General features: G+C 34.6%; 6 protein-coding genes across 6 annotated transcripts; 2 read left to right on the top strand and 4 right to left on the bottom strand.

Moving 5' to 3' along the window:
- Positions 1-894: 894 nt before the first annotated feature.
- LOC105800372 (protein PHR1-LIKE 2) lies at positions 895-4601 on the bottom strand. Its single transcript, XM_052621509.1, has 6 exons — positions 4201-4601; positions 2487-2563; positions 2147-2201; positions 1768-1846; positions 1618-1687; positions 895-1515 (listed from the first exon to the last, which is right to left on the bottom strand). Exons 1-6 carry the CDS (start codon positions 4388-4390, stop codon positions 1252-1254), a joined length of 735 nt encoding a protein of 244 aa, XP_052477469.1. The 5' UTR covers positions 4391-4601; the 3' UTR covers positions 895-1251.
- A 2234-nt stretch (positions 4602-6835) lies between these two features.
- On the bottom strand, positions 6836-8520 carry LOC105797976 (probable pectinesterase 29). Its single transcript, XM_012627838.2, has 5 exons — positions 8173-8520; positions 7939-8092; positions 7642-7848; positions 7293-7540; positions 6836-7206 (listed from the first exon to the last, which is right to left on the bottom strand). Exons 1-5 carry the CDS (start codon positions 8376-8378, stop codon positions 7038-7040), a joined length of 984 nt encoding a protein of 327 aa, XP_012483292.1. The 5' UTR covers positions 8379-8520; the 3' UTR covers positions 6836-7037.
- Positions 8521-10660: 2140 nt separating this feature from the next.
- On the bottom strand, positions 10661-12758 carry LOC105800371 (60S ribosomal protein L13a-4). Its single transcript, XM_012631461.2, has 4 exons — positions 12385-12758; positions 11886-12002; positions 11691-11778; positions 10661-11065 (listed from the first exon to the last, which is right to left on the bottom strand). Exons 1-4 carry the CDS (start codon positions 12654-12656, stop codon positions 10922-10924), a joined length of 621 nt encoding a protein of 206 aa, XP_012486915.1. The 5' UTR covers positions 12657-12758; the 3' UTR covers positions 10661-10921.
- A 750-nt stretch (positions 12759-13508) lies between these two features.
- Positions 13509-19800, bottom strand: LOC105800370 (26S proteasome non-ATPase regulatory subunit 1 homolog A). The gene is made up of 13 exons (XM_052620768.1): positions 19369-19800; positions 18656-18725; positions 18128-18233; positions 17809-17920; positions 17564-17732; positions 16908-17383; positions 16662-16797; positions 16322-16570; positions 15884-16104; positions 15538-15796; positions 15142-15379; positions 14526-15037; positions 13509-14181 (listed from the first exon to the last, which is right to left on the bottom strand). The coding sequence occupies exons 1-13, from the start codon at positions 19521-19523 to the stop codon at positions 13855-13857; spliced, it is 3030 nt and encodes a 1009-aa protein (XP_052476728.1). The 5' UTR covers positions 19524-19800; the 3' UTR covers positions 13509-13854.
- Positions 19801-21470: 1670 nt separating this feature from the next.
- On the top strand, positions 21471-22638 carry LOC105800368 (cytochrome b5). Its single transcript, XM_052620769.1, is given in 3 exon segments — positions 21471-21712; positions 22000-22066; positions 22204-22638. Coding segments are annotated over 3 exon segments (453 nt in total). The 5' UTR covers positions 21471-21568; the 3' UTR covers positions 22446-22638.
- Positions 22639-23941: 1303 nt separating this feature from the next.
- Positions 23942-25847, top strand: LOC105800369 (cytochrome b5). The gene is made up of 3 exons (XM_012631458.2): positions 23942-24233; positions 25219-25285; positions 25423-25847. The coding sequence occupies exons 1-3, from the start codon at positions 24147-24149 to the stop codon at positions 25671-25673; spliced, it is 405 nt and encodes a 134-aa protein (XP_012486912.1). The 5' UTR covers positions 23942-24146; the 3' UTR covers positions 25674-25847.
- The last annotated feature ends 35 nt before the right edge of the window (positions 25848-25882 follow it).

Here is a 25882-nt window from a genome sequence, read left to right as displayed (position 1 = left end):
ATGATAGGTGCTTGCAGTCACCCAAATATATGATGTTTGAAGTGTGACAAAGTTGATTTGTCAACGCACTTGAGACCAAAATTTTTGCCCTATTGACGAAATTTATCTTTCACCGTTGATGACGAATATTTGTTATTTTTTTCTTTACCCATATTGCATGGCCTCATTTATTGAGTAATTGAATTAATTTTCCCTTTCAAGAAAAAAAAATATGGGTTTTTAACTATCATAATTAACTTAAATCCTTTTCATTAAATTATTTCAAATATATACATTTTTCTGGTTTTTTAAACACAAGTAATTTAATTATTTTTAGATATAATATTATATATTTAATTTTAAGGGTTATAAATTACATTATATTCCTTAAAAAACTAAATTATATAAAAAATATAATACATTATAAAATGAAAATAGTCAAACTTGAATTTTGTAAAATAAAATAACATATCACATATGGGGCTTATATGCTTTAGGTTAGTGATTCCATAACAATTATACTTAAAGAGCTAATCATTCAAATTTCATCATTTATTAAAAATAGAACCCAACGTTGGGTCATTCGTTAAGGGTGTTTATCCTTGATAATGGTATATGTGAATAGTGAACTAAAAATATTAATAAAAATAATAAAATTAACGAAAATCGGTTTAATCCGGTTTTTTGCCGGCCGATGAAACCAATCTTGAAACTATACTTTCGAGATTTTGATCCGATTTTTTCAACACTAAAGCAAAGAAAAACAATGCTATTTAAATTAAACCGTATAGACTGATTGGACCAAAAACCACTTAGGGTATCAATTCAAAAAGAGGGGTTAACCTTATAAACCAGCAAACCGCTCGGAATCAATTGAACCAAACTAAAAATCAAATGAATTAGCAATTGAACTGGTTTTCTTAGAGAAGGCAATTGGAAGTTTTAGATTTAACCCTATATTCAAAAGGATCTGCTTTTAGTATATACACACCATTCATGATGCAGGTGATAAAAGAGAAAAATATATTTAGAGTGTGACAAAATAATAATTAATAATAATAAGAGAAACGAGGTAGCATTTCTAAGATGGAAATGTTCTGCCAATTAACTAATATTAGGCATCACCCACTCTACTTCTTTCCTTAAATTGTCATCTAAAGGCAAAGGGTCACCATTACCAAACAAGGGCCTGTGTCTCTTCCTCGTAATACCAGTCTGTGAAACAGGACTTTCAGTAGAAGTCAAGCAGCTATCAACAGAGCAGTCACCGAGTCAGGCTGGCATACCGGTAGTAGTAGCTTTGTTCTCTAAAGCTGCAGGAAGTTCGGGTAAGGAAGGCAATTTTATGTTATCGAAAGGGACCATCCCTTGAAAATCGTTAGAAATTTTGATTCCCAGTTCGGAAAGCTCTTCTCTGGCAGCTTCGAGACCAGCAGAAGCAGCCACATGATCGCTCAAAGCTTTACAGGCTTTCTCAAGTATTGTTTGTAGGTATTTACTTTGTGCTTCAATCCGAAGTTGAAGACGACGCTGTACCTGCAAAGTGAAAAACGATTAGGTTGGCATGTACATGCCCGAGATTAACCGTAAAAATATCAGGAAAAAGCCAATGTTACTGAAAAGTACAATATAACCAACCTCTAATTGTTCATGTAGTCTTCGTTGCACTTCCATCTGTACTCTAAGAGCTTCAGTAACCTGGTAACCACTGTTTGGAAGATGAAGTTCAGCATTCATACAAAGCCCGAGAAAGTAACAAGATTGTGAAACAGAGAAGAAATAACATACTCATTCAAATCTTGCGCTACCAGTTTCGATGATGATGTTGTAGACGAACCAGTGTCCTGACTCTCTGCAACACAAGAAGCTGAAACACGAACGAAACATCCTGTTATCAGTCGATTAAGAGCATGATAATTACTATCTAAGCATCTATTAGTTGACACAAGAATTTGCAGGACCACCATCAAAACTGCATATAATAATACATTCTCGTGGCAGAAAGGAAAGCACTTGCAAAGAGGTTAAATGCAAATAAAGATAGAAAAACTTGGTAATTTTATCAAAAACCAAAGAGGTATATATGTCCACAAAAAAATTTGGTAATTTGGTACTCGGTCATGATTCATAAGTACATCAAAGGTCCAAGACTACATAATGCACATACCATCCTTAGAATTATCAGTTGATTCCTTGCAAGATTGTTTCCCCAGCCGGTATTTCTGCATATAAAGGTAGACAAGTAAAAGTAGAAAATACAAATGGTTAGAATTTCAAGTAGCATGGGTGGCAAAGCTCCCTACTTCAAACACATGCATATATTAATTGCGCACGGTAAACACGCAATAAGCTTAGTAATTCTGATCTATGTTGCTCCAACTCTTTGTTTTTCTTAAAAAGATCCACAGTTGACATAGAATGAGAGGGGCTTAAGACATGTCAGCACCAGTTAAAGTAGGGAACAACTAGAGCTAATGACCATTAAAGATATGGCAATTGTTACAAACCTGAAGGTGTGATTTTAAGTGATAGAGGGTAAGGCCTTTTACTCCCATTGTTCTCATAATAGTCTTTGGGGTTGCTTCTGCAATGCATATCAAGACAAAACAAGTAAGCAAGATCGAGATTTATTCAATATAACAGAAGGCTACACGATGTTGACTTTTAATATCTTTGTCGATCAGCTATGTTTGGTTCAAGAAAGATCATTCCAAAATTCAAACAGACAAGCACATATGATCACCCTGTCTAAGGGACAATATTAAACCATGACACAACTATTATTGTTCGAGAAGTTAGGGCATAAATCATCTACATCTTTGGTTGAATATAAGCCAAGCATAGACCCGGAAATAATGTCCCAACTTCTGATTCAGAGCATAAGAAGCTTGATAAGCTTTTGCCTCAGCAGTGGTAAGCCTCAATCAACCAAAAGGATGCCTAAGGGTTAGGTGGTTGCCATTTGGCCATCATAAAAGCACTCGTAATTTTATAACTTGTTCTATTTAGGACATTGACACTTGACCCAAGCCACTCACAAAAGAAACTACTTTCGTACTCTTTCCCTTCATTTTGTGAACTCAAGCCCACAAGCATCATTATTACAACTACAGCATATGGTTTATTTAGGTCAGCAGTATCGTCACAATTCCACACCAAAAATGGAGCTAGAAATCCATTTAAATCCCAGTTGCTTGAGCATAGCATTAAAAAATGAATGTTGCATATTTCCGAAAGAAGGAAAAAACCTAGTTGTATGATGCTTGCACAATTGTTTCTTACAAGCTATACTTAAACAACGTAAATAACATTCTGCACAAACCCGGTTATTTTGCCCGATACTAATACCAAGAATATTCTTTCCAGACCAGGCAACAGTACCTCAGTTACTCTAGTTTGTCTTCCAACAAAAGTACCGTGTACCAAAATTATTGAACATAATGGCTCCTAAACAAGGATTTGTCCTTTTGAATTTTGATTGTATTTTTATCCTAGATGTCGCCATTGATTATCAAATGATGTTAATGGTATCAAAAACAGAACATGATTCTAAATCAGAACAATGGTTACAGTGAAAACAATTGTGGCTGGAAATTAAGTCAATGTTGATATTAAAAAACATGTCTTCTACATTCAGAAAAGGGCAAAGAACACTCTTTTTAATCACTTCAATTACGCCTATAAAACAACTATATATCAGACATCCCCAATTAGTTCAACAATAATTTTTTTTTAAAAGGGCAAAATACCATGAGTTAAAAAAACAAAACAAAAAAAATTAGGGACTTTGATCCATGGCAACACAAATTGACAACAAAAAGGCATAAACTTTAAAACCCAAAAGTTTCAACCACATAAAAGTATAAAAGGAAGCTAAAGCCTCAAATGCAAGGCTAACACAAAGAAACCAACGTACAACAATCAACCCCAAAGAACCCCAATGACCAAATCTCATCACTATTATATCACATCAACCAAAGATCTAAAGCAACAAGAAGAAGAAAAAAGTTAAGAAAGGGCAACCTACATTTTAAGAACTAAAAGCTTTAGAGAGTTAAAATTGACCCATCATTCAAAATTTCACTAAAAAAACATGGAAAACCTCAATTAACATTAAGATAAATCATTATTATCCAATCGAATGGGAAAAAATATATATATTAAACAAAAAGGGGAAAAAAATCACATCTCTGGAGTTGAAAGCAAAAAATAAAAACTCACTGTCAGGGCCACCAAGTTGAGTAACAGCATCGACGAAACGTTCATGGAGCTCAGCTGTCCAACGGAGTCGAGGCTTGGGATCCGTTGTTAAAACCAAACAAGCATCGCTAGGCAAGTTGGTTCCATCAAACGACCCTTCATAATCTCCTACACTTCCATCCAACGGTAACGACCGAATAGCTGAGTACATTTCTCCTGAAACTTTTTCCTTTTATGCTTTTTTTTTCCCAGGAAAGTGATGGAAAATACCCGGCCAGTACCAATTAGGAGTAAATCAGAGTTGGGTTTTGCTCGGTTTCGTATTCGGGGCACGGAGCCCCGGAATTTGAGACACAGAGAGAGAATTACAAAAGCGAAGTGAGTGACTTTAGAAGCGTTGCAGAGGTTAAGACAGCGATGTCTTTGTCTCACTTTCAATTCCCTCTTCTTCTTTTTTCTCCTCTTTTTTTTTTTTAATTCATTTTATTAGTATTTTATTATGCTAAATTAATGAATTTTTAATTCATATAAAATATTTGAACTATTTTTTCCTTTTCATTTCGCCCTTTTTGACAAAAAGAGTACTCTTTTTTATTTATTTTATATGTATGTCTATGTATAATGTATTTGTAAGATTGAAGGAATCATGTGCAGTCTAGTTGGCTTGTTTTATTTTACGTATAATCATTTAATTATTAAATTTTTATGTAAAAAATATATAAAACAACATAAATATTTTTTTAAAAATATAATAATAATTTAAATTTAATATTGAATAAAATAAAAAAACTCTCCCCACCCCACCCCACCCCGTCCCTTTCCTTTCCTCATCTTCGCCCTCCTCCCCACCTTCACCATTGTCTCTTTCCTTTCCTCCGGTGGATTTGATTACCGCTGTCGGAACTCCGACCCGAGATCCGTCCGTGTCAATTGGGACAAAACCGGTAATGGCAACCACGCTGGTTCCGCTGCTGATAATGATGATGAAGTTTCAATATTACATGGGAAAAGTGTAACAGTGGGGTTGCTTTGTTTTTTTTTCTTTCTTTTTTTAAAAGAAATATTTTGTGTTGTTTTGTTTTGTTGACAATGACAACCTTTCCTTGTATTTCTTTTTTTGCTTTGATTGCATTGCCACAGCAGTCCTATGAAATGACATCACACATTACTGTTTGAGCTTTTTGCATTTATTACTTGGAAATGTTAACAACGTTGGGGCCTCTGTTTAACAGTGAAAGCTTTCATGTTTTGACAAAAAGATATGCACAGAAATTCAAAGTGGATAGAGGTGATGGAACTCCTACAAAAATGGTTGGCAAGCCCAACCCGGAATAATAAAAACAAAGGGCATTGAGGCCCGTTGATGTCAATTTTTGAGGGCTGGATTGAGAAGATGGTTGAAGGATTTGTGGTATGTAAGGAAAAGTCCTTTAAAAGGTTTTTAGGCTTGTCTCACTCATTGTGTATCGATCACTAGCTTTTGATGGGTTGTTATTATTTTAACTAACCTACTCATTGATCTTAATAAAGTTGAACCTCAATCGAATCCAACAAAACCAAGCTCAAAGGGTTTTAGTCTATTGCACAAACAAGAGTGGAGCCAACAATAGTTCAAACGGCTAGATTTTGATCATCGACAGGAATCAAGACCAAAGCAAACACCAACATTTACTGGGGTGAAGCCAATTTAGAAGGATTAAAGTGCAAATATGCTAATTTGTTGAATTGTTTAAAAATTAATATTTTTATTTTATAGTCATTGCCTACCTCTTTATAAAAAATAAATAACTATTTTAAAACAATATAATTTGATATTTTAATCAAGTAATTGGATTCAGTTGTTGAAGCTCTTTGTTATTTTCCTTTTCTTCCAAACCGTAGTTGGTGAAAAGTTGTAACTTGTAAGAAACAAATTATATCTTATCCACCTTTCTTTCCCATAATTTCTTCCCCTAAAAGTGGGCCCAGTTTACGAAATTAAGATAAGATTCGACATCCCAAAAGATAGTTAAGGCTTTTCATTAAATTACTAGCATTTTTAGAAACAAATACGAGTTGAAAAATCATTCTACCAATCACAACTATTTAACAATTATAAAAATTATTGATTTAAGTCTTAGCTCAATTTATATCGATACTATTGCTAATACATGAGGATGTGGGTTCAATTACATTGAAGCACATTATCCTTTTATTTAAAAGTTGGGGAGGGATTTTTTTTTTTGTCTAAAGACAAATAAAGAAATAATCTCTCCTATTTACGTTAGCGACATAGAATCAAATTATCACTATATTTATTCATTTTTTACTTCTTCCAAATGGAGGATGACCTTAGGGGGTTGCTGGCTTTATTCTACCAATTGAAATCTACCCTTCATCACCCCCATAGAAATGGTCTACAAGGTTCATAAATACTCTTACTATAGAACACTTAACTATAAATCCAACTCTATGCGAACTTTTTTAGTTCACCCCAACATTTCACATCTTTTTAGATATTATATCAAAAATAAATACGAAAGGAAATAAAAAAATTATAAAAATTAAAAAGCTAATCAAGATAACTATTTTATTTTAAGAAGTTCATTACTTTTTAAACTTATTATTGCACAATTCAATGTAAAACTTCTCACCATAATCCTATTTCAAAATCACATTTCACACTAAAACTACTAAAATTCAATAGATAAATATTAAAACATAACATAATACTATTAATAAAGATTTCAATCGAACTAATTTTTAGAAAGTCGAAAAGCATTAAGGACTAAAAAAGAAAAAGACAAAGGATAAAAATTGTAGAATAGTTTTGATATTACAAAAAGCTACCAAAACGAGCTTTGGATAAGAAGCAAGGACTAGAAATACTTAGTAGGCATGGTTTGTAACCAGCCATCACTGTTAATGTAAGACATGCTTGTAAACTTAGACACAGTTCCATCATCCAGCTTCTTCTCCCACTTCACCCTCTTTGAAGTATCTGATCCAGGTCCATTGTTTCCATGCTCTGCATATGTTATAAGTTGCCTACACACCATTTCAGTTACATGTTAAGATTCAAACTCCAAACTTATTAGATGTCATCTAGCTCATAAAAATGAATTCAAACTTACTCTTTGCCAACGAAGTTCCAAGAATCCCAACCACTAGGATGGATAATGTTTGAAAATTGGCAATTATAGAACAAGACCCTTGAAAATCCTCTCCATGGTCTGCCCAAATAGGTTGTGCCTTTGCCGTACACATTGCAGTTCTTGAACACAAATCCATTTGAGTCATTTGGGTTTTCTCTTCCTTGTGCTGTGATGAAACCTGCTATCCCTGGCTCCAATAGTTCACCAAGAAAACGTATCGAGCTACCCTACAAATAGTAACGAATTCTCATGCCCTTATCGCATTGCAATCATCATTTCATTTTCTTCGAATTTGCATGAGCTGGAATTTTAAGTTTGCATGGATTACCTCATAGAGAGACTGTGCATTACCAAAGATGAAATCGACAGCTCCTTCAATGACACAATCCTTGAAGTAATGGCGACCAGCAGCATCCCACAAAGTATCTTGAACACTTGAGAATCCACATTTGTGGAACACACATTTGTCTCCACTAAGCATTGCAGCAACTGCTGGCACCCTAGGGTTTTTACTACTTGGACTGTTGTATGAATTCTTCATATTCATATACAAACAAAAAGAAGAGAAAAATAAGTATTTTTTATATTATATAAAAAAGAAAAGAAAAAAAGATTAAATTCGTACCACAAAACTAATGGATTGGACAACAATATTATCAGCAGAAGATGAGAAAGTTGGAGAAACTAGATATGGCTCATTCCAAACCACCATAGTTTTTCTTTTTCCAGCTCCTTTAAGAATTATATATGGCTTATCATATGGAATGTTTACCTTCTCCCTATACACATAATATTTTCAAGTAAATAAACAGAAAAATGAATTAAGAAATGAAAATATATAAGTAAATAATTGAATTACCTGTAAGTACCAGCACTAACAGTGATGCAAAACCAGTACAGATTATTTGATGGAATGGAGTTTATAGCTGATTGAATTTTGGAATAATTACCACGCCCTTTTTGATCCACAAATAATGTTTTGCATTGTGCTTCTGCTGGTCTGTGTTGAAAACACAGTAAACAAGCAATGGTTAGAGTGTAAAAGAAGCAGTAACTGAGTGTCATCTTGTGAAGATCAAACTTATGTAAAAAGTGGGATTTTAGAAATGAAATTAGAAAAGTTTTTAAAGGAGAAACTGTCAAATAGTTTGGAGGGAAACTTGAAAGTCAATTACGGGAAAGTATCAGTGATAACTATGTATATGATTTAGTTTCCTTTTATTTCTTCCCTAATTTTTTCTCTTTCATTTCATTTCAATTAACCCTTAATTTTCTCTTTACTTCCCTTTCACTTCCATTTTTTTCTAGTGGTTTCTTCTTCTTCTTATTTTCTTAAGATTTGTTGTCTGGATTTGAATTTCTTTTGAGACGATAGTTTTAAAAATATTAAGAATGGTGTAATTGAAGGAAATTTTATAAAACGTGAACCTATTTAAAATGAAAAAGGATACCTTTTTATATTAATTTTAATTTTAATGTTGTCCTTTTAATAATAATAATCCATAGGGAATGCTATCTCCAATCAATTTGCTTAATTCTTGTTTTTCTTCTTGAGTTTGAGCTTAATTTTCTTCATTAAAAAACAACCGCATGCATTTGCAAGTGTTAGGAAATCTAGTTTATACATCAATAATTTATTGTATACCAATTTTGACCCATTCCTATGTTCAATTTCTTTTATTATTATTTTTCCATGTTAAATTCAGTATTATTTTTAAATCGATTGAGTATTAGTTTGATTAGCATTGATATTGTTGTTAAGGTTCGAGTATTGAAACGCATTATACTCCTATTTAAGGGTTAATGAGGGACTATGAATAATTTTAAATATTGTATCAAAAGAGCAAGTATGGTAAGAACGAGATTAATATTTTAAATTTATATAGATTTTATTATATCACGTTTTCAATCTAAAATTACCATGTCTATACATGGCCTTCAAATTTATGTTTCATTTTAGAAAAAGTTGGATTTAGGAATGAAAGATGTGAATAATTTCACCTACTATAATTAATTTTTCTCTCAAATTCCTCAACTAATATAACCAAGTATGGATAAAGTCTTAACCCCAACAATTCTATCTATCCTTTATTTTATTTGACTTTTCCACCATCCTTGAGCTTACATGCTCCTATTAGTTTAGGTTAGGTCCACCATAATACCAGTTGTTTTTCTCTCCCAATTTCTCCTGACAAATACAAATTACGAAATGATCACATTTCCTTGTTTCCTTTTAATTTACAAAAGCTATAATTAGGGTTACAAAATATAGTAAGTGCACATGGTTTATATTTGGTTCTAATCTCACGCATCAGCTAGTGAAAGCCTAATGACCAACACCCATTCCCTTACGTATTAGCTTAATGACTAATGCCCATTCCCATTGATGTCAAATGTTTGGGTTCCACTCTTTCTTACGTTTTACTCTACAGCGGGTATGGTCTCAACCATTCATACCATGTATTAAATTGTACTTCAATTTAAATTTTCTACTCGGAAAAGAAAAATGGTCACCTCTTTTATTGGTATTCCCATGTTTCTAATTTATTATTTCATTCAGAATAAATATTTAATTTACACATAAATTTTGGTCCAATATATTAATCTTGATTTGATACAATTATACACATGAATTTTAAATTTAAATTAATATGTATACATAAAACTTTGATTTTAGTTCAGTTGCATACAATTAAAGAAATAATTGTATACATTTATTTTCATACCAGATTAATATAATTATTTGTCAATGTATTATTTATATTATAAAGTAAAATCACATAACCTTATTTTAGTTGTTGATCTCGGAGAATTGGTTTTCTTTTAACAAATTAAAAGAATCATAATTCTTAAAACCAAATATAAATCTGCTTTCATACTTTCAATTTTCTATTTTTTCATAAGATCAAATAGATCCTAAGTTCCGAGCTAAGTAAATTTCAGATGAAGTCCATTAGAGATGTTAATTTTCTGAGCACATTGACTGAATTGAGATTCAACACTTCGATCACCATTATGACTTTGGCAAAACCCATCAAGCATATCTACAATTTGATGGCATAATTCCCACCTTATAAATAAGAACTAAAGACTGATCCATGGCTGAAAATAACCTAACATGCATGTAACGTCAACCGTGTTGCAATCAGATGCGAAGATAGGAAACCAATGACAGGAGTATTCAACGGATAAGCCGTTTGGTCAAATTGGTAAATTACCGGACATTCTCTGACAGGCATTAACGGTATAACGGCAAACAACACATTATATCATGCAGTTGAAATCGGATGCCAAAATGACCAACCTGAAAAGGGTGTACGCAAAAAAATGTAAAAGGCTAATAGTCGTTTGCTCAAATGATAAAACTATTGGACTCTTAGTTCTAGTAAAATCATGATCAAATCCCGAAAAACGTTAAATATCAAAAAACAGAAACTAGAAAACAGAAATGTTTCTCAAGCAAAGAAGGAAAAACACCGAGATAACATACGAACATATATAGCATGGCATCTACCTGAAACGATTGGGGGAATAAAATTATGAGCAACTCAAAAACACATTATGGAAGTGCACTGAAACGTAACCAATATGTTTCAATCATCTTTGAATCAATATTTGATAGGAGCAATAACTTCCAACTGGGCACCAAGCTTCTCCTCAGCAACCTTCTCGGCTTTAACCCTAAGTTTAGTGAGTTGCTTTCTTCTCTCATATGCCACTTGAGCTCTTTCCTTCCTCTTCCTCTCGAGCTCCTGGAGAGAAGAATAGGTCAGCCGTGAGTAACAAGATGTTATAAACTCAAAGGCCCAGGGTGTAGATACTTGTATATATTACCAAAAAGGTTAAAACAGTTCAAAATCACACAACAAATAACAAGCCTAATTCATCCAAGCAAATAACATTTATGGAAATAATGACATGAACTTGAGGATATGACAGTGAAAATATAAGAAAAATATCCTAGAAAAAGTTGGCCAATGCCAGCCTGTCAGATACGCATGTTAGAGTAAGACATTTCATACTAGAACCTGAGCAACATAGGCTGAGAGTACAAAACATAAAAATGATGTTTTCTTTTCTTTCCATGTAAGAATTTTGTTTAAAAACTTTTTCCGAGTTTTACTAATCAGAAAATTATTCTATTGGCACCACACTAAAAATAAGCTTCAAGCACTGATAAATTTTAAACAAAAACAAGCCAACATCAATATTCAATGCCTTGCATATAAGGAAAGTAAGGAAGAACTGATCATAAATGAATATATATATGCACACATGCACACACACGTGCATGAATATATAAATAGTTCCAAAGTAAAAGTCAAGCAAAAAGCATTGAAAGACAAGTTGTATTTGAACAGGGTAACTAATCTTCACCTTGATGGTGTCATAATGGTTCCATCCAACCTCAGAGGAAAGCTTGCCCAACAAGCAGTACTTGTGTCCTTTCTGAAGCCTCAAAACCCTAATTTAAAAACCAAAAGAGGAACAAAAACATTAAACATAACTGGCCATTGAAGCAATTAAATTCTAAACTATGTGAAAGAAGTAAACGACGGCTTCAAAACTGACTTGAGAGCATCAGGAATAACCATCCTCTTTGTCTTATCATATGGAGCTGGAATCCCTTCATAAGCCTTCAATCGAGCAAGAGCAGCTGCCCCACGCTTGGTCTTGTGGGGAATCATGCTTTAACCAAAACAGATATCAATAATCAAAAGGAAAGTTAAAGTTCACTATAATTCAAGTCAAAGCAAAGCAGTGTTTATACTTTATAAACCGTACATATTAAAAGCAAAATACCCTTCTTCAGCAGCATAAAATTCATAGATACTTGTAGCTTATAGTATTCACTAAATTCAGCAATCATATTCTCAAGCAAAACTCATAAGTTCTTTTTCCTTTCTTTCCTATATTTTCCCAAGAACCAAACAACAACGAGAACACAGAAAATTCATCCAAAACTGTACAATGAAAAAAATCCAATGACCAAATAATAGAACTAATCTTCACAATAAAACCTTCATTAAAGAAACCCAAAAGAGAGAAGGGAGTTAAAAAGAGAAATTACCCACGAATGGTGCGCCAGAGGATCTTAGCAGGAGCACGAAAATGGATGGGGCCATGAGAAGGCTTAGTGTTCATCCGCTTCCTCAAGAACCTCATGTACTTCATCTTCTGCCTCACTAAACCACCCGACATACAAATCTCTTCGCATCGAACAACCACTACTTTTTGGCCATTCAACAACTCCTTGGCCAAAATGGAAGCCAACCTTCCTAGCATGTGATGCCTTGCATCCACAACCACTCTCTTGGCGCAGATCCCTGACCCTGAAACCATCTTGTTTATCTTTTTTGGTTGGTTGATCGCTTAGGCCTGCTGCTGCTGATGCTGATGCTGATGCTATTCTAACAAAAATATATCGATTCCTGACTAGGGTTTTTAGGGTTCGGTTTTCATTTTTTATCTTAGATTGGGTTGGGTTTTAGGTTTTTATTTATATAAAATGGCTTAAATCCAAAATCATAATTTCAGGGCCCATTTACTCAATTTTACAAACCATTTTCAACTTAGAAAAACAATCCTTTTCTTTTTCTTTCTGTTTTTATTTTATTTTATTTTTGGAAGCTTTATATTTTAGGATAAATCTTACAAATAATCGAATATGAAAAATGACCATTACTCATAAATATAAAAAACCTTTGAATTTAATTTAGTAATTATCAACTCCAAATAGTCCAATCAAAGCAAAAAGTAGAAAGTCGAAATTCAAATATTTTAATGCCATCGAAAACTTAGGGAACCTAATTAGACTTTTTATTTATAATATATATAATTTTATAATTAGAAAAACCCAATTCCAATTTAAGCACAGATGATTAAGGTTTTAAAACCAAACCAATCCACTCATATATTTTCAATTAAACAAGTTATTAAAAGTTTATAAAAATGAAAATTTTATACATTAAAAAATTATAAAATCCAATTCAATTGATTTAACCTTCTTTATTTTTATTCCGATCCATAACTCTTCACGGTCCAACCAATTTAATCTCTGTTCAGACCAACATGACCCAGTGATTCGGTTTCAACGACTATGAAAATAATAAAATCAGACATCGTTTGATGAACCGAGGGAGCAAATCTTAGTTTTTTGCAGCTAAACCCTAAAATGATTGCTGAAACCAAACCTTGAAAAGGGAATAACGGTTGAACATGTATAAATGTATACAACTATCTTTCCAAAGGAATAAAAACACAAGATAAAAAGGGAACAATCAACAATGGGACCAACATCCTTTAAAACGCACACTCATGCCTGAAAAGGGAAATTAAGTTCAACCCTAATCCAAGTAAAACATATCCTCGTGGAATTAAGAATGATGTAATCTAAACTCAGAATCTCCCTAAGTTGAGGATGGGAATCGAGCATCAGTTCTCCTAGTTTCACTCTAGGTTGAACAGCTATGATGTCAAAAGGCACTGCTCAAGTATAAAAGTATTCTTGGCCCTGTTTCAGTTCCAGGATTGGGTAAAATCAGGATGAGTACTCGAATGGCTGAGGAGGCTGAGGTTCATCATCAACGGCCATGGCTGATGAACTCTGTTGTCCTGCAGCTGCTGTTGATCCACCTGCCGGGGATGCCGTGGATGTGGGTGCATCTGTTAGAGAGAGCACCTCCGGTTCATTAGGGCACAGGTCTCTGAGAAGAACGAATCCGGATGGTGCCAACTTCACAGGCACATATCGACTGTCTTCTAAAAACTTGATGAACTTCTCCTGAGCAGGAACCACTCTTGCTGGGTTGGTCAAAATCTCAAATGATGGCTCAGGCTCGGATTTCTTCTCTGGAGGGCTGTCAACCTGTCCAATATTAAAGAATCAATGACAGAAGGTTAGCATACAGAAGTTTCGGTTTATTGTCACCTGGTCTGATATCAAACTAGCATCATAATATTAGCAACAATGCACTTCATATTTCGTCCCTTGTTCTTAGAGTTGTAACGAAATTTAGGTCCAACTGCAACAGAATCTAATTACGAGTTACAGTAAATCCTAATATTCTGAAACTATAAATTAAATCCCCAAGTAACTGAAATGATGGCCAGTCTATAATATAAAAATCATACGAGACGAAAGATTTAAAAAGTCTCAAATGGATAGTATAGATATAGCCACAGAATTAAGGATAACTTCACAAATCTTACCTGCATGGCTTCTCCATCCTTCTCACTAGATGATTTCCCTTTTCCAGTATTAGCAGCAGCAGAAGACTCTGCTCCAGTTGATTTCTCAGCATTTGCCTTCTGTTCTGCCTCTTTCTTAGCCCTAGCTTTAGCCTTAGCCGAAGTTGATAGGACAGCAGTTGGAAGTTTAACAGCAGATGTGGTGGTGGGCACAGTAGTTGGTTTTGGATACTCAAAAAGCGAAGGTTTTGCATGTGATAAGAACTCAAATTTTGGAACCTTCAGGTCATAGTTCAGTCCAATAAAAGCCGTAGGTGAAAATGACAAGCTCACAAAATAAATGAGAGGATACCAATACCAAAATTGGCTAAAAACTGCAAGACCAACAACTGCAGTGACTTTGTCATGCTTTGTCTTGGAAAGCAATCTTATGGTTACATTCCTCCCACCAGCATCAAGGATCCCAGAGGCTAGGATTGCTCCCATCTTGCTCATTGTGTCTTCGTGTTTATCAAGTATTATCTTTTCTAATTGTCGCCTAGATTAAGGAGATGAAAAGAAGTCAGATAACACACATATACGTACAATAGTTGCACATCGAGAAGGCAGGAAGAAAAATAACAAGATAGAATAACAGCATGCCTGAATGTTCCGACACGAGAATCACTGGCTTCATTGGTCTGGACCATGACCATAGCCATTGCAACGAGGGCACCTTGGCGAACAAAATCAACAACATCTGATGTTAAGGGTTCTAGCAATGATATGGCCTCACTCAATCCTGTGCCAGCACATGAAATGCCCACTGCAAGTGCCGCACCATATCTAACATGTGGGTTGTATGATTCAGATAGTAAGGAGACAATTCGAGGAGTCTGCAGAATTAAACATGCAAAACAATGAGATCTTCAGAAATTCTTATAGCCCAATGACAAATTGCAAAGATACACTAGAGTTAGAAAAACATGGGGTAAAAGGGGAAATAAATATCGATCATACCACACCAACACAAATGAGGTAAAGCAGCACATACCTGCTCTGGCTCCGAGTAAAGGACAAACCCCAGAGCTAAAACAGCAGTTCTCCTAACATCATCACTCACATCTGATACAGCGAAGTGCAGCAGCTGACGAATGGCCTTGTTGTTAGCAGTTCCCCTATAGGCCAATGCTAGTGCATACATACCACCATAACGTAGTATAGGATCTTGATCCCGAGTCATCTGCTCAATTAATGTATCCGCTTCTTCTTCCCTTCCATAAACTGTAAGAGCTATCCCTAATGCTAAACCCCTGAGAGCGTATTGGAACAACACATGTAAAGACCGCTAGCACAATAAAATCCACCTCAATACCAAGAGCACAAAAGTCTAACCTTACCTGATAATTTTCTCATGTTGTGTTTCATGTGCATAAGCAAGCATCTCGCTTGCCTTCTCACTTGCAGTTCCAACCATAAGCAAACCCATACTGATGCCAGCAGCTTCACCAGCGACAGCACTGTCAGTATAAAGCACAGTTTTGATGTCATCGTATATTTCTTCGTCAGCAGTCCCCAGAGCTGCCAAACCAAGACCTAAGCATGCTCCATGTTGGATAACCTGCATAAGTACCCCATATTGACTTCAGACTTACTCAAGGGTAATGCTATTTTGTCCAACAATTGGACGGTCCAACTACAATGGGATCGAGCTTAATAAATTGACAAGCATGTACTCTTGTGAGTAGATGGAAAGTTGGCACTTAAAATTTTCTCTTTACTTAAAGATCTATGGGTAATAAAAAGAGAAGCTATTAGAGACCAAGAGAATCATATACCTCAACATTCGTGCCGCGTAAGCTATCACGAAGGAATTGCTTAATGCCCTCACCATGGTTGGCATGAATGAGACCTAAAGCGTATAAAGCCCCACCTTCAGAGTATGGACTACCACCACCACCAGCCCCACCTTGGGGCAGGTAGGGAGCCATCAGAGACCTCCCCTGCTGCAGATGTCCTCTGTGAATAACACCAAGCCCAGCAGTTGCACTGAATTTAGCCCAATTGGTGGCTCTACTCAGCCAGTCCTGTTGATCAGAGCCTCAAGGTTAAGTACACCCAATACATACAATAGTCTAAAAGAGTGAAAGAAAAGATGAGGCCAGAAAAACGCCTTACCAAATTGTCCCTCAGGAAAGTATCAACAGTTGTTCCAGCATGCATTATCGCATTAGCATAGATTGTGGCACTGTGACAAACGCTATTCCTCATTTCAACAGATTGCTTTATTGTCTTCAAAATCAGTAGATCAGATCTAAGACGAGACAAATGCAAACTATTCAATAGCTTGTAATGTAAATATAAAAAAGAAACGTGATAATTTAGTTCCACTGGAAGATAGCACAAAAAACATTGATGCCTCACTTGTTATAACTGAACAAAAACTGCAGAGTCAATTGTATGGATGTCTCTCCAGACAAAATTCCTTTGATTTTTGTCAGCCTCTCAGCATACATAACTTCTTTAGGATCTGCCTCATGAACACTTTTTGTAACAGCAGAAGATTCATCTGTCATCTGAACATCCTCTGGAGCAGTAGAATTTTCATTTTGAGCAGTAGCAGGATCACTGTAGTCTGGCTGTACGGATTCTGAAGGCAGAGATTTGAGAGCTGAAAGGCGATCTCTTACATTTAAGAGAAAAGCCTGGTGCTCATTCTCCACAAGATCAAACGCAATTTGGAAAGCCAAAAGAGCATCCTCCTTATTTTCAGAACGAAGAAGTCTCTCCAATATGTTTGCAACACCTCCAGGTTCATCCAAGAACATGAGGCACTGACAAATGCTCAAATAATCGGGAGAAGGAAGCTTTTCATAAACTTTAACAAGAAGCCGAAGCACCTGCATGAATCAAAGAATACAGGCATTAAGGATCTTGCAGAATTTGCTAGGTTGCACCAAATTCCAAGAAAAGAGCAACTAATAAGGCAATATTAATTGTTCTAATAATATTGTCAAAAGAAAAAGGTGGCTATGCAATTTATACAAACTACAGATGTTATGAACTACTAAACTTCTTACCTCTTGTCGATATTCTCGGCGATACACAAACGAATGAGAGACATTAATGGAATATGCTAAGGTCCCATGAACATTGTCACTCCTTGTTATTGCTTCCTCAAGTTTATCCAGTCTCCGGCACTCAATTGCAATTCCCATGGCTTGTTGGTATTTTCCATCCATGATACACCTAAATGAAAAAAATAGTAAGACAGCAAAACTAACTCCAAAATATGTCATCGGATAAGAAAGAAAGCTCTACATACTTATCCAGCATTCTCTCTACAATTGCCTCCAACCTAGGGTCAACCATTGCTGCTTCATTACTTGATTCTGCTGCCTTTGACCGAAGGCTGACATACTCATCTATTGCCTTGGCTAAAATTAAGAGCACAAAAATCAGCTGCTTGGAATACCCAATTTAAAACAAATGAAATAAATATAATCAACACTAAATGAATGTTGAGACTAGCCAGATAAATAAAATGCAGTGAAATACAACCACAACCAACATGCTAACAAATTTCAGTTAATCAACCTGCTGTTAGTGATCACAAGATATAGCAAATGAATTGAAGTTCTTACAAAGAAGAGTATGAATATAATCAGAATCCTCGGAAACATCAAAAAGGGGACCGGCTCCAAGAGCATAAGACAATGAATCATTGAGTTCACCCAAGTAATAAAAGACCTGAAGAAAATTAGAATATACCTTAAATATGTGAAAAGTCAACAAAGTCAAAATCAAATAAAAAAATAAGAGAGAAAGCATAAACTTCTATTACTTCTCATCTACAAATTTAAAAGCAATGCTAATAATGTTCCACAAATATAACCGCAGCGTTGTTTTGACAATTATATATTAACATTATACCACTTTTTTCTGTTAGTTTACAGAAGTGGAACATTTTTTGGGGGTCACTAATATTTGCAAAATCAGCAACGTTGAGTAGGAAAACTTGTCCAGGAAAAGCAAAAGATGTAAATCAAGGAGTGCAGATTTTTCCCCTTTACTAGAAGAACCCAAGTGGTTTAATTTCCAGAAATCATGCTACGACAAGCATTTGGTCACCAACATGAACATGCATACAGACAGATAGACAAGAGAAAGACCTTCGAGACAAGCAAAGCAGCAAGTTGTCTCTGATGCTGGCCAAATTCCTCATCTTCATACAAGCTTTCTCTGAAAAACACGGGAATATGATCAGTATTCACATCCAAAACTCATAAAGTGCACTATTTTTGAACCAGAAACACTCCCATTGCAGAATGCAGGCAACATAACTTCTACAAAACTATGAATGGAATTTTCCAAATAAAGTGAACAAATGACTCATAATCCAGTGGAAATTTTCAAAAATCATCGTCCCCATTGTTTGTATTCACTCAAAAGTTCAATGTCCTAAGTGATCAAACTATTACCCACATTGCAAAATAGTTGCATTCAATTCTTCCTAATTTGAACTTACTTGTGCAGAACATATAGCTTGACTAAAGCAATGGATTACTAAATGCCCAGAAAGGCCACAATTTAGTTGAATCCAAATTTCACCTTTTCCAGCTAAACCAAAAAAATTAAACATGCGAAATCTCCACAAACAAGTAAACCAACCCAAGCTCAATCAAAAATTGAATTTTACCAACTTAACTTACTAAATTCAAACTAAATTTCGGTCTTTTCTAGAGTAACTAAATCAAAACATCAAAAAGAACTTTCTTCACTTCTGTTCATTCAATTTTCCCACCTAACAATCAGATCAAAACAACCAAAGCCTAAACCCTAGCTAAACAAAGAAAAATACAGCAGAAAAAAACTCGAGACTTACATGATAGGAACGCTGGTGGAGATCTCAGGCCAAAATTGGTCAACGAAGCTAATCAAATTAGAAAGGGCATGATATTTTAACTGAGGGTGGCTCTCGTTAAGCATCGCCAGCAACCCTCCAGCTGAACTAACCATCGTCGCCGCAGCAGCCGCCATTTTTATCCTTCCACAAAATAAAAAAAACCCTAACTTTCTATTTTTTTTTTTTTGGAGGGGTTCCGCCAATAAAAGAATAAAAAGAAGGGGTAAATTGGAGAGTTTAGCTTTCGTATCTCGTCAGTAGAAGAGAGCCGGCGACGATTCGGAGACGAACGCCGAGGATGAAGCGATGACGGAGAAAGAAAGCAATGGAAAATACTCGCTTAGGTTTAGGAAGAAAAAACTGGATATTTTAGGAGCAATTTTTTTCCCCTGAATCTGATCGAAGAGGGAAATAAGAATACACATTTGTCTTGAAGGAAAAGAAATCGATTTTTGCAACTTTTAAGTTTTAAACATTAGCATCGGAAGTTTTTCTTTTTACACAATTAAGTCCTTTGTAAATTAAGTCCTTTTACACAATGGCCAGTTGTCAGTCTAACAAGCATGGCCTATTGTACGAGGCTTTTGGCAATCAAATGTTGTGCTTGACGGATATTTTTGCTTATATTTTCAGCATAACAAATGTTTTCAATAAGAATAGACAGAAAAAACTCACGATAAAATTGAGACAATATTTTTATTGTTGAAGAAGTCATACTCCCACTTAATACATTAATTATGTGTTTTGCTTGTTTCCAATCAACAACGCTAATCTTGTTCCTTTTTCTGGTAAATTTGAGGAATGTAAAATCAACTCAATTATTCTTACCTTCCTCATATGCGATATGGTATACATACAACACAAGTATGGAGTGCAAAATAGACTTTGATGAGTACTTCTATTATGGAAGTCAAGTTTATTTATTGCTTTGAGACCATCTTAAACAAAGTACAGTTGAAGCGTGTTTTTATATATATATTAGGGTTTCTTAATTCTGTCTAAGCCATCAACTACAAATATTGCGATGATTTAGTTATTATTATTTTTTTACTAGAAATAATGAAAGTGGTGAAAAAAACAAAGTGATAATTGATTACATTAACATCGAATTAATGATTACTGATCCTTTAACAAAAGACATGTTAATGAGCTTTAACGACTATGTAGCACAGACAATGTCTAATTGAACGTTGTTCTCTCCATGCACGTTAATCTTAAGAATAACAAACATAATGAGACCTACAATAAATATAGAGTTTATATTTTAAGTTGCAGTGGACAATCGTTGATGAAACAAAATGCATTGTAAGATATAGAAAATAATGTTGAATCTTAGTCACTCCAATCATTAATTTGCTTCATAATTGGAAAGGTATTAATCTTTAAATTTTGCCATTAATAGAAAGCCCATCCAAGCTTTTTAAATCCTTAAAATCTACTTAAAAATGTCGAGTTTCATTGAATTGTGCTTTGAATAAAAGATATAATGTTCAATTATAAGTTTTGTATTAATAAATTTGCTTATTATAAAGAAATATTAGTGTCCGAAGTTTTTAGTTGAAGAACTTTATAGTTGTTCTATATATATATATATATTTAAAAAAATTATGCTCAAGAATTTGGGAAATATATCATCTAAGCGGGTTATTAAAAATATAGAAGCACCAATAGACGTCGAATAAAAATAAAGAGTGAACTTTCTTTCAATGGTAGACATCAAAATTCTATTATGTTTTTATTTAAAATTGCATATCTATTTTATATAAAAATTATTTAAAATTATATAATATCATTCATAGATATTTATGGTACATAATTTTTTCATACACAAAAGATTATTTAAATTTAAATTTTCGGTATCTAACTCGACACTACATCTTCAATGAAACCCATCACGTACAATTACACACATTCGAATCTCTAATCTTCCTTTATTTGTAGAATTTAATTTTATTTTGTAATTAATCACATGGAAAAAAAATCCAACCACAATAAAATTGCGTCGGTTTCATTCGCAAATTATTGCAAATATGACTTGTCCTGCCCTGTTTGTTCTCCCACATTTATTATTACCAGGTCACTACTAAAAACTGCCCACTTGTTCTCTCTCAAATCTCTCTTTCCCAGTATTTTTCACTCCTTTATTACATATATATTTGCTCTTGCTTATAAACCTGCGATGTTGAGAGAGAAAGAGGGGTTAAAGTATTCAACCGCAAAAGAAGCAAAAAGAAAAATGGGTGGTGATGGAAAGGTGTTCACTTTGGCTCAAGTCTCTGAGCACAACACCCCCAAAGATTGTTGGCTCATCATCAATGACAAGGTCTTCTTTTCTCTCCCTGTTTTTCATTATGATGGCTTAATGTGTTTGATCATGCAATTATGATCTCCAAAACCAAAAGCTCTTCTCTGTATATGCACCTATGTCGTGAAACTTGACCTCAGGTTTTAGTGTCTTTAAAAGAAAACAAGACCCTTATCTGCTGCAATCAAAGATGACCTCAATCCAAAGTGACAAACTTCCATACTTTTGTCTATAGTAATAGATTTCACAATATGTTTGAAGAGCACGATTTATTCATATTAGTGTCGGCCTCATTCGTGCAACAGGTTTACGATGTGACAAAGTATTTGAAAGACCATCCTGGTGGCGACGAAGTGTTGTTATCAGCAACAGGTACAAACTTTGGGTCTATTTTCATCCGACTTTCGCTATCATTATGTATACTGCCTACGATACTTGGATGACGTGTCGGAGCAATGTAGTATTGTGCAAAGAGGTTGATATGGTTTTACTGCCTGTATATGTTACAGGGAAGGATGCCACTGATGATTTTGAGGATGTTGGACACAGTGATAGCGCACGAGACATGCTGGATCAATACTATGTCGGAGAGATCGACATCTCAACCATCCCTACGAAGACGACATATAAACCCCCGAACAGTAATCAAGACAAGTAGTCCGAGTTCATCATCAAGCTCCTTCAGTTCTTAGTTCCCCTTGCCATCTTGTGTTTAGCCGTCGGTATTCATCTCTACCCCCAATCGTCTTAAAAAGTCTGGAAAAACTCGGGTTTCATTTATGCTTATCTTCTATGAAAAGGCTCAAATAATCTTAAATTTGGTTGTATAATTTTATGGACCTGCATGTTTGTAACCCTGATTTTAAAGACAATAATTGAAGTCCATTCTGTTGAGTATGAACAATCCATAAAGCTGAAAATATTGATGCTTACAATAGAGCATAGCAAATAGGAAAAAGATTAAAACATACCCCTTTGTATCATGTAACAATATCTGTCCTCCATTTTTGAGCATCTATAACCTGTTTAAATTGACAATTCTCCCAAGAAACAAAGTTAAAAAGTGCAGAATGGACATGATAATGAAATACAAGAACCTTCCAATGCATTACCAATAAGAAAAGCTTATCCCCACCAGTACCAGAAATACCATCAACCATTTTATACATGAGAGGTTTAATGGAAGCAGTCAGTCATGACTCGATGAAACATCATTCTGCTCATAGTCACGGGCTGCATCATCATCATCGAGTTCATGAAATGGCCAAAGTTATCAGTGTCTCGCATGGAGATAAAAAGAAAGGATCATGTTTAGTCCAAAGAGTGTTTCAAAGTTCCATCAGTACAAGTATAAACAAACAAGGACGAAACTCCAACAAATCAACAGACCCTAAAGTTCCTAAACTCTAACCTACACCCTCATTCCCTTCCCTTCTAGACGATCCGTTAAATAGAGTACTTCGATTCATATTTTTTGTGTATGCAAAAATCGTTACTGTTGTTTTCAATTGTACACATTCAAAAAAAGAGTATATACATTTATTTTCATACAAATCCTTAAAACTACTTAAAAATGTTAGATTTTATTGAATTATATTTTGAATGAAAGACAACAAGCTCAATTAACTCGATTAATGTTATTTTGAGTATTATCTTTAATTAAAAGATATTAATAAATTTGTTTATTATAAAGAAATGTTAATGTTTGAAGTTTTTGATCGAAAAACTTGACGGTTGTTCAAGATATATCTATGTAAAAGGTTTTATGTTCAACAATTTGTAAAATATACCATTTAAACGAGTTATTAAGAACATAGAAGTATCAATATACATAAAGAAAAAGTGAACTTCAATTGGTAGAGATTAAATTCTGTTAAAATTTCAAATTATTATATTTATAAGCATGTTTATTTTTATATAGAATATATATTATAATTTCTTTTCATAAAATTTAAATCCAACACATCACGTTTTCAATGAAATTCATCATGTATAATTACAAGCGTATGAATCTTTAGTTTTATTACGTGCAATTACGCATTTAGAGGTTTAATTTTCAATCATTTATTTCTTGGTACAATTTAATTTTATTTTGTGATCACTCAAAATGGGAATTTAAAAAAAAAAAGGAAAGAAATCCAACCACAATAAAGATGCGTCGGTTTCATTAGCAAATTATTGCAAATATGACTTGTCCTGCCCTGTTTGTTTCTCCCACATTTATTATAAATTCAACCAGTGGAAAAGCCTATGGATTAGTTGGTTAGCCCACAGAAATTTAACTGCTTCAATAAATATTTTAAAAACTGCCCACTTTTTCTCTCTCAGATCCCTCTTTTCCAGTATTTTTCACTCCTTCATTACATATATATTTGCTCTTGCTTATACAAACCTGAGATATTGAGAGAGAAAGAGGGGTTAAAGTTAAACCCAAAAAGAAGCAAAAGGAAAAATGGTTGGTGATGGAAAGGTGTTCACTTTGGCTCAAGTCTCTGAGCACAAGACCCCCAAAGATTGTTGGCTCATCATCAACGGCAAGGTCTTTTTTTCTCTCCCTGTTTTTCATTACAATGGCTTAATGTGTTCGTTCTAATGTCAAATTAAAGGATTTTGCATGTTGGCGTTGGGTATTTTTCAACTTTTTCAAGCTTTCATTTTTTAATTTCTTTTTTAAAATTTTCATGGCATTTTTTATTCATCCCATGAAACCCATTAGGAGCAGCTTTTTGAATGTGGGAGTTTAATCTCCTAATCGATGTGGGATTTGAATTGTTTACATTGCAATTGAACTAAGCTGTTCTAGTTAAAATCTGTATTCGACACACGCTCATCATCATCTAAGCCATGATGCAAGGCCTTATGCTGTTGTGCTTAACGAGTTGTGGTAGTGCCTAGTTTGAGAATTTTAGTATACCCAGGATTTAAAATTATCAGTATCCCTCTGTTTGTGAGAACATCAAGGTTCGAGAACTTTTCAACTATGTTGCTCGATGCTTCATTTTTCATGGAGTATCTGTATCCAACACTTGTGTCTCACACACGAATACAAAGATATGACCTTCAAGTATCCTTCATGGAAAAACTTAGAAAAACTAACCATACCCATGTCAGATACATATCCATATCCAACACACACCAAGTAAACCTAGGCATTTGCTGTTACCATCAATATAGTGGTCATAAAGGGTTCGTTCCGGATAGCCTCTAGAACCAAACTAGGAAGAGGGTAACTTTGAACCTAGGTGTCTCAGGGTAGGGCTTTTCCTCATGCCTCTTGTGGTGTTGATTATGCAATTATGATCTCTCCAAAACCAAAAGCTCTTCTCCGTATATGCACCTATGTTGTAAAACTTGACCTCGGGTTTTAGTATCTTTAAAAGAAAACAAGACCCTTATCTGCTGCAATCAAAGATGAGTTCAATCCAAAGCGACAAACTTCCGTACTTCGTGTCTATAGTAATAGATTTCACATGTTTGAAGAGCACGATTTATTCATGTTAGTGTCAATCTCATTCGAGCAACAGGTTTACGATGTGACAAAATTTTTGGAAGACCATCCCGGTGGCGATGAAGTGTTGTTATCAGCAACAGGTACAAACTTTGGGTCTATTTTCATCCAACTTCCGTTATCATTATGTATACTGCCTATGATACGTGGATGACGTGTCGGAGCAATGTAGTATTGTGCAAAGAGGTTGATATGGTTTTACTGCCTGTGTATGTTACAGGGAAGGATGCCACTGATGATTTTGAGGATGTTGGACACAGTGATAGTGCACGAGACATGATGGATCAATACTATGTCGGAGAGATCGACATCTCAACTATCCCTAAGAAGACGACATATAAACCCCCAAACCAGCCACACTATAATCAAGACAAGACATCCGAGTTCATCATCAAGCTCCTTCAGTTCTTAGTTCCCCTTGCCATCTTGTGTTTAGCCCTTGGTATTCATCACTACACCAAATCGTCTTAAAAAGAGTAGATTGTGTTACAATGACGGAAAAAACTTGGGTTTCATTTATGCTTATCTTCTATGAAAAGGCTCAAATAGCTTAAGTTTGGTTGGTATAATTTTAAGGACCTGCATTTTTGTAACCCTGATTTTAAATACAATAATTGAAGTCCATTCTGTTTTGAGTATGAACAATCCATAAAGCTGAAAATATTGATGCTTAGAATAAA

Source organism: Gossypium raimondii, chromosome 9 (assembly GCF_025698545.1).
Source record: "Gossypium raimondii isolate GPD5lz chromosome 9, ASM2569854v1, whole genome shotgun sequence".
Taxonomy (NCBI): domain Eukaryota; kingdom Viridiplantae; phylum Streptophyta; class Magnoliopsida; order Malvales; family Malvaceae; genus Gossypium; species Gossypium raimondii.
The sequence above is the reverse complement of the archived record's forward strand: the minus strand, read 5'-3'. Positions and strand labels throughout refer to the sequence as shown.